The sequence below is a fragment of the Melanotaenia boesemani genome, chromosome 10 (assembly GCF_017639745.1).
Source record: "Melanotaenia boesemani isolate fMelBoe1 chromosome 10, fMelBoe1.pri, whole genome shotgun sequence".
Taxonomy (NCBI): domain Eukaryota; kingdom Metazoa; phylum Chordata; class Actinopteri; order Atheriniformes; family Melanotaeniidae; genus Melanotaenia; species Melanotaenia boesemani.
In genome coordinates, this window is record NC_055691.1 from 32,224,470 (window position 1) to 32,237,540 (window position 13,071).

Below are 13,071 nucleotides of genomic sequence, written 5' to 3' on the forward strand. Positions count from 1 at the left end.
CCTCTACCCCCCACAGTTCAAAATACTCAACATCTCAGTGCCCTACCTACAACCCTGCATACCTACAGACCTCATCCACGTCCACACCACCTAGCCACCTCAGATCTAATAACCATAACCTGCATATTTGTACAATGCACTTGCCTGAAGACATAGAATAGAATAGAAATACTTTATTAATCCCTTTGGAGAGTCCTCAGGGAAATTTGGGAATGGGGGATAGGTTGTGTTTCCATTGTCCCCAAGCTTTGGAAGTTAGCCCCTCCAGCATTAGATGTGGAGATAGTGTGGACAGCTTTACATCCCAGCAAACTACACTTGTTAGAATAGCCTATGGGTAAACTAGTGTTATGAGAGTTCCTCTTTACTTCTCTATTTGAATTTTATTTATTTGGATGTATTCATCTGAAGTATGTTTTAAATCATTTTAATTCTCTGCTTTTGTGTTTTGTTTGTTTTATTGGAAAGCAATTTGAGGTATTATCAGTGAAAAGCGCTATATAAATTAAACTTACTTAGTGCTTCTGCACTGGTCTAGCCGACCTCTGCTCTCCGGTTCTCTGCCTCCGGCTCCGCCTCCCTCTCAGCTCCAACACACGAGCGACCGACACCAGAGCCTGTCCGCCCGCCACCCCGAAGCCCCTCCAGCTTGTAAACGTTCCCCTGTCCCCCACCACAACCTGGACCTGACGCGAACCCACTCCTCTCGAGCCACTCACACTCCTCCTTTTGCTGGAAAATAAAACAAAGTCAGACTTTAAGAAGTGCAATTGACAAGAACGGCTGCATCGGAGAACTTTTTCTCTTTTTTACCCCCACTTTTTGGCCCCGTGCTGGGGCAGGACAACAAGAGCAGGCCGGGAGGGAAACGTTGATAAAGGCGACCGTATGATGTGGATCTGGTACCTTCTGCTTGGTTCGGGGTCAGGCTCAAGAACTGTAGGTAAGTTTTACAAAAGCAGAGGGAAAAGTAATGTTATCACGGCGCAGACACGCTTCAGTACGGGTGGGAAAGAAGGGGGCGACGTTAAATCTGCTGAAGAATTTCTCTGTGTTCTGCTTTCCCCCCCGTTTTTTACTTCGACGAATTGGCTCAGACTTTTTGGAGCCACATCTGTGAAAATAAGTGATCAGACCTTCTACTTCCATCGAGTGAATTGGCTTTTTTTTGTCTGCAAATTGACAATGTTCGCAGCCGGGGCCAGCACTTTCAGAGTTTTCCGTGCATGTCGAATGCATTGAACTAGGTGTGTATGTGTGTGTGTCCCTCCCCTTCACCTTGGAGTGTGAATATTTTTGCTGGAGACACCCTCCATGCTGTGTTTTGGGATGAGGCTGTATTCTCCAACGCGACTTTAGGACCGAGAGATTGCTGACAGGGGAGGGTGTTGACATGTCTGTTCTCCAGCCCTGTCATGGCAGCAGGGACCCGGTGAAGAACATTGTACAGGAGCAACTTAGCCAGCTGGAATTTAACTCTTTCTAAACATGCAAACATCCGAGCTGCTGTTTATAAGGAGCATTTTTCCACTGGTTGACCGTTAAGCTGAGCATATCAGGCTATCAAACTATAGTTTATATATTAACGTGTCTCAGTCAATGAATCAGAAATAACATGTATCCACGTGGAAGATGATGATGATGATGCAGAATGGGCTAATGGCCACAGATTTCTACTTAAAGACACTGGTTTTTGTTTTTGAATAAAAATTTGGAAAGTAAACTTGCAAAGTTAAGTATTATAAGAATCCAGTCTAAATGGGATTAATCAGTTCTGACAGAAAAACAAAAAACTGGGATTATGGTTGAAATGTCAACATGATTTTTGATTAGAAAATGCAAATTACTGAGAAAAAAAGAGGGAAAATTGTGTACATTTTAACAAACCTGATGCATTATTTGCCCAGCCTTATTTGTGACTGACAAATTATAATTTACAGTTGCTGCTGTGATAAAAACAGTGTTTTATACATTTATACATTACATTTGTGCAGGAATAATACACACAATCTAGATGTAAAAGGCTCCATCATCAACTTGTTTACATTTTTAAAGCCAGTGTTTCATACTCAGCAATCAGACCATCGCTGATGTGTGTGTGGTCAACATGGTTTAATGCCTGGATTGTTGTGAAGGCTTGATGGTGGACATGCCACCTTGATTTCACCAACCATTGCTCATGAAAAAAGCTATTAAATGCACCTGATTGTTCTTTCAGAGATAGGGTGTTAAGCTGAGCTCTTTATATGCATGGAAAAAAACCTATTAACCTTACCTTTTGTTGATTAAAACCTAAGTAGGACTCAGCAACTGCATGGCTCACCTGAAATGATTTTAGTGGTGACTCTCATATGTTGATGCATCAAAGATGCACTGTTACTGTCCACACACAAACATTAGTTACAGCTAAGACTTACTTTTATTTGTAAGTCAGTTTCTAAATATCAAAGATAAGAACTGTTGCACCAGGCTGGTTAATCACCCAGCTCCGGTGGATGAAAGTCTGTTAGCGCTATCATCATATACTGGCATGGCTGACTGGGAATCTTTAAAAAAAAACCTGAGCAGTAATGGGATTAGCATCACCTGTGATTTCCTGTTAGGGAAATTTTCTGTGAAATTGTAGAATGTAATTATAACTGTAGTGTGTTTTCTTTAATATTACATGTATTGTTAGCTTTGGATAAACTGCTTTGGTGCTTTATTAGCTCATAATTTGAGTGTGGTAATAATATCCACTAGATATTATCTAGATTGTGTATATGTGTTTGTTAGTTTGTGTTGCCATGTTTTTCAGGTCAGTTTATGAGTTAGAATTAAGCATCACTTTTAGTTTTATTAGTTGTCTTTTATTTTGACCACAACATTGTGTTAACACAAACAATAAGACAACTGACTCATTTTAATTTGTTCCCAGAACATACCAGTTAAATTGGTGTCCAATAACATGCCAAACTTTGTAATATGCAGTAGTATAACTATGTTATAGAGTCAGGGCTCATTTAACGTGGTTTATTGATTCCAGCCAACCCCAGTTTCCACTAACCATTTTTTTTCAGGGAAAATCAGATTATAAAGTCAACTGAATGCATTTAATCAAAAACTTTTATTCAAATAGTTTTTTTTATTGAAATTTTTAAATGAAATGCCAAACAAAAACATTCTCTTTTCCATCAAGGAACAAAGTGACTTATAAACCAGTAACTAACCAGCATCATTCTTTAAACATATTAAAAATTCTTCACTTTTTCCTGACATGCTTCCAGTTAAACCTCCGTCACCCTGTACCAAGTCTGTAACACTACAATCACTGGCTTCAGATTGTCTGACCCCTTTCCTTCTTTTACATAATGGTATGATCCCAGTCTGTCCTCGCATGTGATTGGCAGCATGTGCACATCAAACTAAAGTCTGATGATAAGCTGAAATGTAGAAGATTTGGTTTTCCCTGATGGGAGTCGACACTACCTAAAAAAATCACCCACCAGAGTGCTTCGGAAGTTTTTTTTTTATTTCTGCCAAATTGAATTTTAACATGCATTTGGTGGATGTAAATTTTCCTGGATGCAGTCCAACTTCTTTTTAACATATATGGTTGCACTTGTAGACTTTTATTTTCCTCACAGTATTGATAATTTGGGACTAAAGTTTTTACATCACTTAAATTATTTTCATCATCATCATCAACCTCACTGTTTTACATGCTACTGTTATGAACATACAGAGCGACGGCGTTAATGAGTTCAACTGAATAGACCACAGAGCCTATTTAACCTAATCTGAGTTTTCCAAATAGCTTTACGGTGCATTTTTCATTCACCCATTCATGCTCACACAGAACTTAGCATTGAGCTTGTTGAGGACAGTTTCTTGGTCAGTGATTTTCTAAACCCCACACTGGAGCAGAGGATCAGACCAGTGATTGTCAAGATATTTGTCAAATATCATCACTTAAATGTAACCTTCGCTCCTATACTTGCCCTTCATTATGGCCACACACACAGGCCAGATGGTCAGATAATTTCATACACAACCAGACACAGACTTTTAAGGTCATTTCTCACAGTGAACAGGATAACAGTCACATTGTGTTCTGCTTATTGAGCTTTTTATTTCTGCTTTGTGGCTTTAGTGAGACAAGCCAGTTGGACCAATCTACCTCTTTGTGTTTGTGTTCATGTTTGCATGTCTCTAAAAAAAATAGAAAGAAAAGGAGATGCTGGGTTTTTGCTCAGGCTAATGGGCTTCCAGCCATAGTTGCATGTTATTGAGAAGGAGAGGCATTGAGGTGGGCCAATGTGGCTTTAGTTCCCATAGTTAAACAAAGCCACATGACTGGAGTCACGTTTCAGAGCAGCTTTAACTACTATAAGCGGATATTGCATGTTTAATGCATCATCATTGATCAGTCTAGCATTACTGCACATTATGTATGTTTAATAGCTTTCACAAATAAAATATTTGTACACAGTGGGATTCTTGACCACTCTGTGTATGTACTCTGATCAGTCTTATTTAGCATTTCTGATCAATAAGTCATGATGTTAAATATTTCATGGACCCCAGTATATGCAGATCAAAGGCCAAACTGGAAAACTGTACTGGAAAAGTTGGCAGACAGCTCATTACATATTGATTAGGGATTGATCTTGAATAGATTACCATGCAGTGATGCGGGGGTTTTGTGATTCCCAGATGGTTACCTCATATTAACTAGCCTTGGTGTTTAGATCCAACCTTGTATGAAGCCAAGTACATTGCTCACTATGCTCTAGTACATTGGTTCCCAACTTTTTTCCTTGAGGGCCCTTAATGCAACTATCAAAAAGCCAGGGACTAAACCACAATATCGTCATAAAAAAAGTACTGATTTGATCTGTTTTACCTTTGATAAATTTAACTTACTAAAAGATCTCAATGCTGAGCTGAACAGTTTTTTTCTATAATAGGTAACAGAGCTGGCACATCTTTTACCCAAAAGATAATCTATGATTAGTAGGAAGAGCTTGATCAGCCAGTATACAAATAGCTCCGTCCAGAAAAGGCAGGTTCACTGAAACGGGACGTTGTTTTACATGTGTTGTGCACACAGTGATACACAGGTTATAAAGTAATACTATATTAATATAACACAAGAACAACTTTTTGTCCATGAAATCACTAATGTCCACCTTGGGCCTAATGTCAGGGGTGATGTTGGTGACAGTCAGTCTAAAGTCGTTGTGGACATTCAGCCTGTTAGATCTTTAGTTTTTTATTGTTAAAAAGCTGCTAAAGGCTACCTACGACAGCTATGTCGTACTAAATGGAAGATTACTTTCATAATTGTGTGTTTGGCCAGCTTGGTCGCAAAGAGCGTCCTGTGACAATCCAAAACTTAAAGTATTTGTTTTCCTCTAAATATTTCCTCGATACTAAATCAGCTTGAAGGTCTGCAAGCTCATCTTCACAGCTGAGGTATTCCATGTCCTCAAAGCTGGAAGCGCATGGGTCCATGACCCACGATTCGTTTTGATAAGTTTGCATCAAAATTGGCAAAGTGGGGCTTAATTTCTTCCCGAAGCATGTTCATGTGAGTGAACTCTGTGCATCTATTTCATCAGCAGTGGAAACTGTTTTAGTTCCCCTTTTGATATTTTGGCAACTCTTTAATCCAGTTTGCGAATGAAAGCGTCAAGGGCTTCTTTGCACTGGAGAAAGTTTGACAACAGACCTTTCATCCGCTTGTTTGTCTCATTGTAGACAGCGAAGGTTTCCCAAGATATGCTGGTTTAATCCCTCCTCATCCATGCACAGCTGGGTGAACAGATTCTTTTTAAAGGAGCGGGCTTTATTGAAATTGACCATTTTAACAACAGCTGTCAAGGTGTTACTGAGGTTTTCCGAAAGTTTTTCACCGGCCAGTGCTTTCCGATGTATCGTGCAGTGGAAAATTGCACATTCTTGAGCCTTTTACTTGAGCTGGCTGTTAAATCCCCGGGTTTTGCCTATCATTGCTGCATGCAACAATATGTTCATAAGGCATGTTGTTGGATGACAAATAAGAGTCCGCAGCCATAAAATATCTCAGCCTGTTGTTGTTGTGACTAGATTGGTGGACATGAGAATGTCTTGTTTCAAGCTGTAACCGTCAGCATATTGAATGTAAACGAGAAGCACAGATTCGTCCAACACAGTCTTCGTTTCATTCGACTGAATTGTAAAGGGAACTTTCCTGACTTTCTCATGCAGCTGCTTTTGACAGGTTGACAGCAATTTTTATCAATTCTGTCTTTGACTGCTTTGTCAGAGAGTGGGACTGTTTCCACTTTCTTCACCACCTGAGATCCACACAGTCTCTCCACAATTTTCATGCAGGCAGGTTTGATCAGCTGCTCTCCGATACTGTGGGGCTTTTAGCTATAGCCGTTAATAATTAACACCCAAAGGACGCCTCTGTGGCTTTGTTCAGATCACTGCCTGCTCTTACAAATACTTTTCTAATGTCTATAGATCTTTTAGATTGTCCCAACTGCTTTTTCTGTTCAAAGAACTCCCGACTGTCACCAATAGTTTCACTGTGTTTTGATTCCTGGTGTTGTTTTATTTTGCATGGCTTCATGCTCTTGTTAGCTAGCTTCTTGCCACATATATGCATCGGGACCCCCAGGTTGGGAACCACTGCTCTAGTACACTATAGATAGCGTAAGATGAAATTAAGTGTTTAATTTGTGAAGTGCAGTTCACTTCTACATCCTAACAGCCCCCTCATAGAGATCAGTAATAAGTAGTTTGGCCTCTGTACACTGACATAAACAGAGTTACACTTTAAGATAAGCTGAGTTTATTTTTTTTAAATATCAAGGTAAATTGACAGTTTTTTCCCCATATCTTTTTGTCTGACCTTTTTTTTTTTTTTTTTTTTTTTTTTTTACCAGGCTTTCAGACCAATTGAGGTAAGAACCTCTTCTACAATGGTGCAATTATTTAAAACAGATCATACAGATAATGAACTTGGAAAAGATGAGCAACAAAAGACATTTCAGATAACGTTTGAAAACATAATTTCTAGATTAAAGAAATTAAAAAATGGCTATGTGAATGACTAGAGGTGTAATTTCATCAGGAGCGTAGCATGCCATCACACACATCTCTCTGGATGAGGGAGGAGGTAGATGCAGGTGTAGCTCATGACACGTTTTAGCTATGTCCACACACAAGCAAAGTCGGTTCAGGTGTGAAAGCAGTGCAAAAACTAGGAGAAAGTCTTCAACATCCCCACGAAACCACTGTAGTACATACTACAAGGCTGTGAGGGGGCGCTACGATGATTAAAGAGTAACACTCCAGAGCTGGAACAAGATGTAGTGCATGCACAGATAATGATATCCGTTGCTCCCGCTGTTGATGGTACAGTAATGCAATACTGTGTTGTAAAAGCAGTGCATTTTGGTGCTAAAGCTGTACACAAGCCAGGACTGTCTGGAGCAGCACCACAACACAGTTGTCCATGGACGCCATTATTGTTGTGTTTGGCGTGCGTTCATCACACTGACATCATATCCTGTAGTGGTGCGGTTACACTGCCCACACAATACCACAGACGGTAGAGGTCTCAAACCTACCACCTTGGTACCTGGTTTCAGACATGATCAGTTTCATGGAGGCTAATCCCTGGTTTCATGCAGATGAAAGGGGTGGATTGCTAAAATACTTTTGCAGTTTTACTGAAATTCAGCATTTTGTTTTCAGCTACATGCAGCCACAACAGTAAACCTTGCAGTGAAACAATTTCACATTTTGCCCCTTTAAAAACATGAACAAACAGCAAATGGCTCAATTAACAGAGCACTTACTGCAGATCAACTATTAAGTTGTTATGTTGTTGGTTTTTATAGTTGGTAGAAACTTCTCCAGGCTTGTTTTGTAGGCCTTACAATACAAGACTCACACATTAGCAGCAGTGTTGTTTGTTGTTCTGTTGTCTGGCTTTTGGCCAAATCTTTTCTGACTCTTAAAAAAGTGTTTTTTTTCACAGTGTTCACCTGTCATAAGGTATTTAATCTGGAAATGCAGCTTGCACAGTAAAGTAAGCCAAACTCTCAACAGAGCTGAGCTATAGTTTTTTATCAGGAGCTACCATGGCATTGGCTCAGTGTGGTCAGGCACCTTCATTTCCCCCTTTAATCCTCATCCAAGGTGCCCCCTCTGAGAAGAGAGCGACCTGCTGTCTTTCTTTGCCTGCCATCAGACTGGGAATGGACCCTGGCATGCTGACAGCTGGCTCCCCTACTGTCCCCTGTGGTTAGCAGTCATTTGCTGCACTGTGTCTCGCAGTCATCATGGCAGCCAGTGTGGACACCGACAGGCTATTTTGGACTGAAATTCCAGCATCCCTCTGTCAGTCCAAACAAACGCTACCTTAAAGGTCAACAAAAACCCAGAGAGGAACATGGATAGTATATCAGGGCTGCTGCCTTCACAGTTTGTTAGGAGAACTGGCTAAAATTATGTGTGGTGTGACCATTGTTTTATATATTTTCTACTTTGATGTTACACTCATAATCCTGAGATAGCTTAAAACTGAATCCAGTGCTTGCAACTTAACCACAAAAAATTAACTCGGGAAATAATTTTATATACTAACTTTCTCATTATTCCTTAGTTTAGTTATTTGGTAGAGCATACAGATTACAGATTGGACCATATCTTTCTCTACATGTCTTTTTGTTAGCCTAATGTGAAAAGTGAGTTTATTTTAGGCTGTTACTTTTTCACATTTAGTCCTTAAAAAGAACAGTTTGTTAAAAATCTTCTTATTATTCCATTAATGACTTAAAACTACAACGAAATTATTTTCCATTGCTGTTTTTCTGTGTTAACAGTGAAGAGTAAAGTAATGAAGGGAGTTCCACAAATGTATTTATCACTTCTTTGTTTATAGCCACAAATGAAACAAGCCTACAAAAAAGTCTGAATGAAAATGGTGTTTCTGGGAACTGTACATAACAGCAGCCAAATTCCTGTGGTGGTAATTATGCAGAACTAAATCTTTGTTTGAAAGCACCTTAAGCCTCGTACATAGTTGTTTTGCAATCCTTATTTATCTCAAGCAGTTTAATTATCTAGTTGATTGTCTCAGTTTCATCCTCCAGATTTGGATGGTGCATCTGTAATCAGGTGGATTTCTTTTATTCTTTTCCAAACATGTAATCATCAGGAAGTCAGTTATTTTGAATAGATGTGGACTGAGATGTTTTCTCTTCCATGTTTAACATAAAGTGTAAAAATGGGCTGAATAGCATCTTAGTGAAACCCTATTAGAAGCATATCTTACTGTATGTTATTGCATTCGTCTGTAGCATTGGAAATAATCTGTGGGATTATGGAAACCAGCAGTGGAAATCTTTATTCTTTCTATTATAAAACCAGTAAGTTTGGATTGTTCAGTAGGTCAGGGGTAGACTGTAACCCTGGGACTACCATGAAAGCAATGCTGGCTTATGAAATAAGCCCTTTGCTGAAATAAGCATCACAAGTATGTTCGGGGTGCTGTGGAGTGTGAAATTTAGTGTGAAGTGAGCTGAAATTCTGTTTCCCCCATGGATCTATAAGTGTATGCCTTATTGATATCGATGTGACAGTTTCTTTTTCCAGACTCAAGTGAGAGGATTATGTGCCATCTTTAAGTCATGCAGATGTGTGTACACCCTTATGCACCATATTTACATCACAAAGATCAGCACATGGCTTTACATATCGGTATCATGCTTGTGGGAGCATGTATGGCCAGGAATGATGAAGTTAGGGGAAATGACAGTTTAATCTTAATCTCTCTGAATCCTCGTCTGTTTGGGGAAAAGCACAAGGGACGGTTGCTACCCGCAGTTATGACTCACGTGTCAGTGAGCTATTACTCCAAGCCAGAGCTCCAGACTGCGACCAAACGGTCGCATTTTGCGACTAAAATGTGAGACAGTGCGAGTAAATTTTTCACCTACTCGCGCAATGGCGACCAAGACATTTGCCTGTCTTTTTCATGTAGTAATTATTATTAAATTTATTTAGTCGCTAACAAACTTCTGCTCCCCTCTTCAACCCAGTAGTTCACAGTAATGCGCAAATTAGCTGCTGGTTTGCAGACTCAAACTAACTTAATAGGAGAAAAGGAGACGAATACCAACGAAGAAGGTGACAGCCAATGTGTGTGACGAGTGATGTGTGTGACAAACGATCACTGTGATTGGCTTATGTGTGGAAAGAGGCGGGTCTTGGGGGAATTTATTATTCCTCAGTGTTGCCAACTTAACAAATTTGTTGCTATATTTAGCGAGTTTTTAGACCCCTCTAGCAACTTTTCAAAAAGTGACTAACGACAAATCTTGCTAATTTTTCTGGTATTATTGAAGACTTTTGGAGACTGACGTGAATAAACGTAGTTTACTGTTCCCAATGAGGAGTGGGTGCTGTGTAGAGCCCTCCCTGTTCACAGGGGAGCTCACAGCTGTATTCAGAGCAGACGACATGACCTCTGTTTCATGACCAGGTTGAAAATGAAACGTACAAAGTAGGGATGCACCAAATATTCGGCTGACGGGAAAAAAAAGACTAAAAACTAGAAAAATAAAAGAGTTTTATCACCGAAACAACACAACCGAAACAGGAAGCAAAAAACGCAGCCAACATAGTCTTTTCTGGAAGGGCCAACATGTCTGCAGCGTGGAAGTATTTCAGTATATCTGAAAAAGACCCACGGATAGCGATTTGCAAAACGTGTAATGGTGAAATTTCAAGAGGAGGTGCATCTGCAAAGAATTTCTCCACGGTTTAATTTATCACCTGAAATCCAAACATCCTGCTGCTATGAGTATGAGAGGAATGTGGTACAGAAAAGGAAAATTCCTCCGAGCACGCCCACTCCATCTGTGGCGGAAGTTTTTGAAAAGGCAAAGAAGTTTCCCAGTGACAGTGCCAAGGCAAAAGGGATTACACAAAAGATTATGGAATTCATTGCCTTAGATGATCAGCCGTTCTCTGTCGTAGAAGATGTGGAATTTCGTAGGATGATCGAGCTTTGTTCTTCCGATGTAGAAGCAACCACATGGACATTCTAGTCTGTATACTACATATAACATAAACATGCAGTTAGAACTGGTAACCTACAATATCCTATGGCTGTTCACCAGCTTGATGCTAACCATGGTAATTGTAATTCATTGAAGGTATCTGGAACAGAGCATACAGAAAACCCAATTAGAGGTGGAGACAGACTTAAAAAACTCTTACAAAGAAAGCATTTTGGATCTACACACTAAAAGCGACACAGTACCAGGTTTGAATGGGGAACTGGATTTTTCTCCTTTTTTGTAATGGTTCTGTAATGTAACTGATTAATCTGTGGTTCCTTGAAGAAGTAATGAGCAATATCTATTTATTTTTTAGTAGATATACGTATGATCATTGATGTTTCTGTACATATCTGTTGAATCTTGTTATATTATGCTATGTTAACCTGTTTTTTGTTTAAAGAGTCTCTGACTATGATTGTCTTTGGCAGGTCACGGGTACCATGTGACCATCTACCTGCCCACACAGAGCAGCTGCTGGTGATAGCCTATGTATGCATGAATTAAGCTGCCAGACAAACATTTTGCCACTCGCCCTGATGAAGGCCCCTTAGGCTGAAATGCGTTGGCGTTGATATGTTTTTGAATACATTAGCCATGAGATAATAAAGGCTTTTTATCTTCTACCTTCTTGAGTGCCTCAGTAATCTTTTCATGAGTTCAACTTGATCCCATAACTGAAGAGGACCAGAGGAATACCACCATTTTTTACATCCAAGCAGCACTCCAGGCACTTTTCTTTTTTCTATACAGTTATATCTTTCAGCAGCTGCACTTGTTCTGAATGCACTTTGTTCTAGTAGTCCTACAGAGAAAATAGTATTTTATTCTTAATTTTATTTTAGATTATTTTATTATTGTACATTCTTGGAATGTGCTAAATAAATATTTTCATAATTTTGTAATTTATTTATTCTTTGAAACAGTTATATTAATTTATATAATTGCAATGCCTGGACTTTAATGAGGTTAGTACACATTCATAGCCATGAATACAAAGGTACTAATAATTGGCGTAATTTTTTCTTTCGGTGTTTCGGTTTTCGGCCTTGGTTTCCTTATTTTCGGTTTTCGGTTTCGGCCAAGAATTTTCATTTCGGTGCATCCCTAGTACCAAGCTGTTATTGAAGAGTGTGGACAAAAATATTTAAAAAGTTAAAAGTGTTGTGACATTTTCCAGACTCCTAAATAAAAAACAAAATACACTTAAAAAAAACTGAACTAAAAATAAAGAAAATTTTGACAGAATTATTATTTAATTTAATTTTTTTTAATTATTGCTGTTCTAAACTTTTTTTTTGAATTTTTAATCAATTTTTGCTTTCTCACTACATCCCTCTTTATGGCAGCATCTTTTCCAGCATCTCTGTTGCAACTATATGTAGTAGGCTGATTATGCTAATTAGGGCTGAACCATTTTGGAAAATAATCTAATTATAATTTTTCCCCTCAATATTGCAATTGCGATTTCATTTGTGATTACTTTTCAACGTCCTCTTATGTACTTTTCAACAAACACAAGTAATAAATCAATCTGTACTGTATATCTGTGTTATATATATATATATATAGTGTGTGTGTGTGTATATATATATATGTGTGTGTGTGTATATATATATATATATATATATATATATATATATAAATAAATAAATAAATAAATAAATAAAAATTATATATAAAATATATATATATATAAAAAAATAAAGCTAAAGCAAATATGTTCTTAAACGTTCTTGAATATGTTCTGGACACATTTTCTTTTAGATAAATCAAAGTCCCAATGAACACAAAATTAACAATTATTACTAACCTGGTTATGTGCACGCCTTGCTGATTCCAGCATTTCAGTCTTGAGTCGGGTCTTAATGGCAGGAATGTTTTCTGTGGTGATATACTGGGTTGTGAACCTGGGGTCCAGGAAGGATGCAACATCCAAAAGCTCCTGGGTCAAGGAGTCATTGTA

The 13,071-nt window shown here is 38.7% G+C and overlaps 1 protein-coding gene across 1 annotated transcript in view; it reads left to right on the plus strand.

Annotated features, from left to right (window-relative positions):
* The first annotated feature begins 603 nt into the window (after nucleotides 1-603).
* The window catches only part of ldlrad3 (low density lipoprotein receptor class A domain containing 3), a 90,253-nt gene continuing 77,785 nt past the window's right edge, over nucleotides 604-13,071 (plus strand). Inside the window, exon 1 of the mRNA XM_041997850.1 lies at nucleotides 604-943. Within this exon, the coding sequence (XP_041853784.1) occupies nucleotides 889-943 (55 nt within the window). The 5' untranslated portion in view covers nucleotides 604-888. The remainder of the gene's footprint in view (nucleotides 944-13,071) is intronic.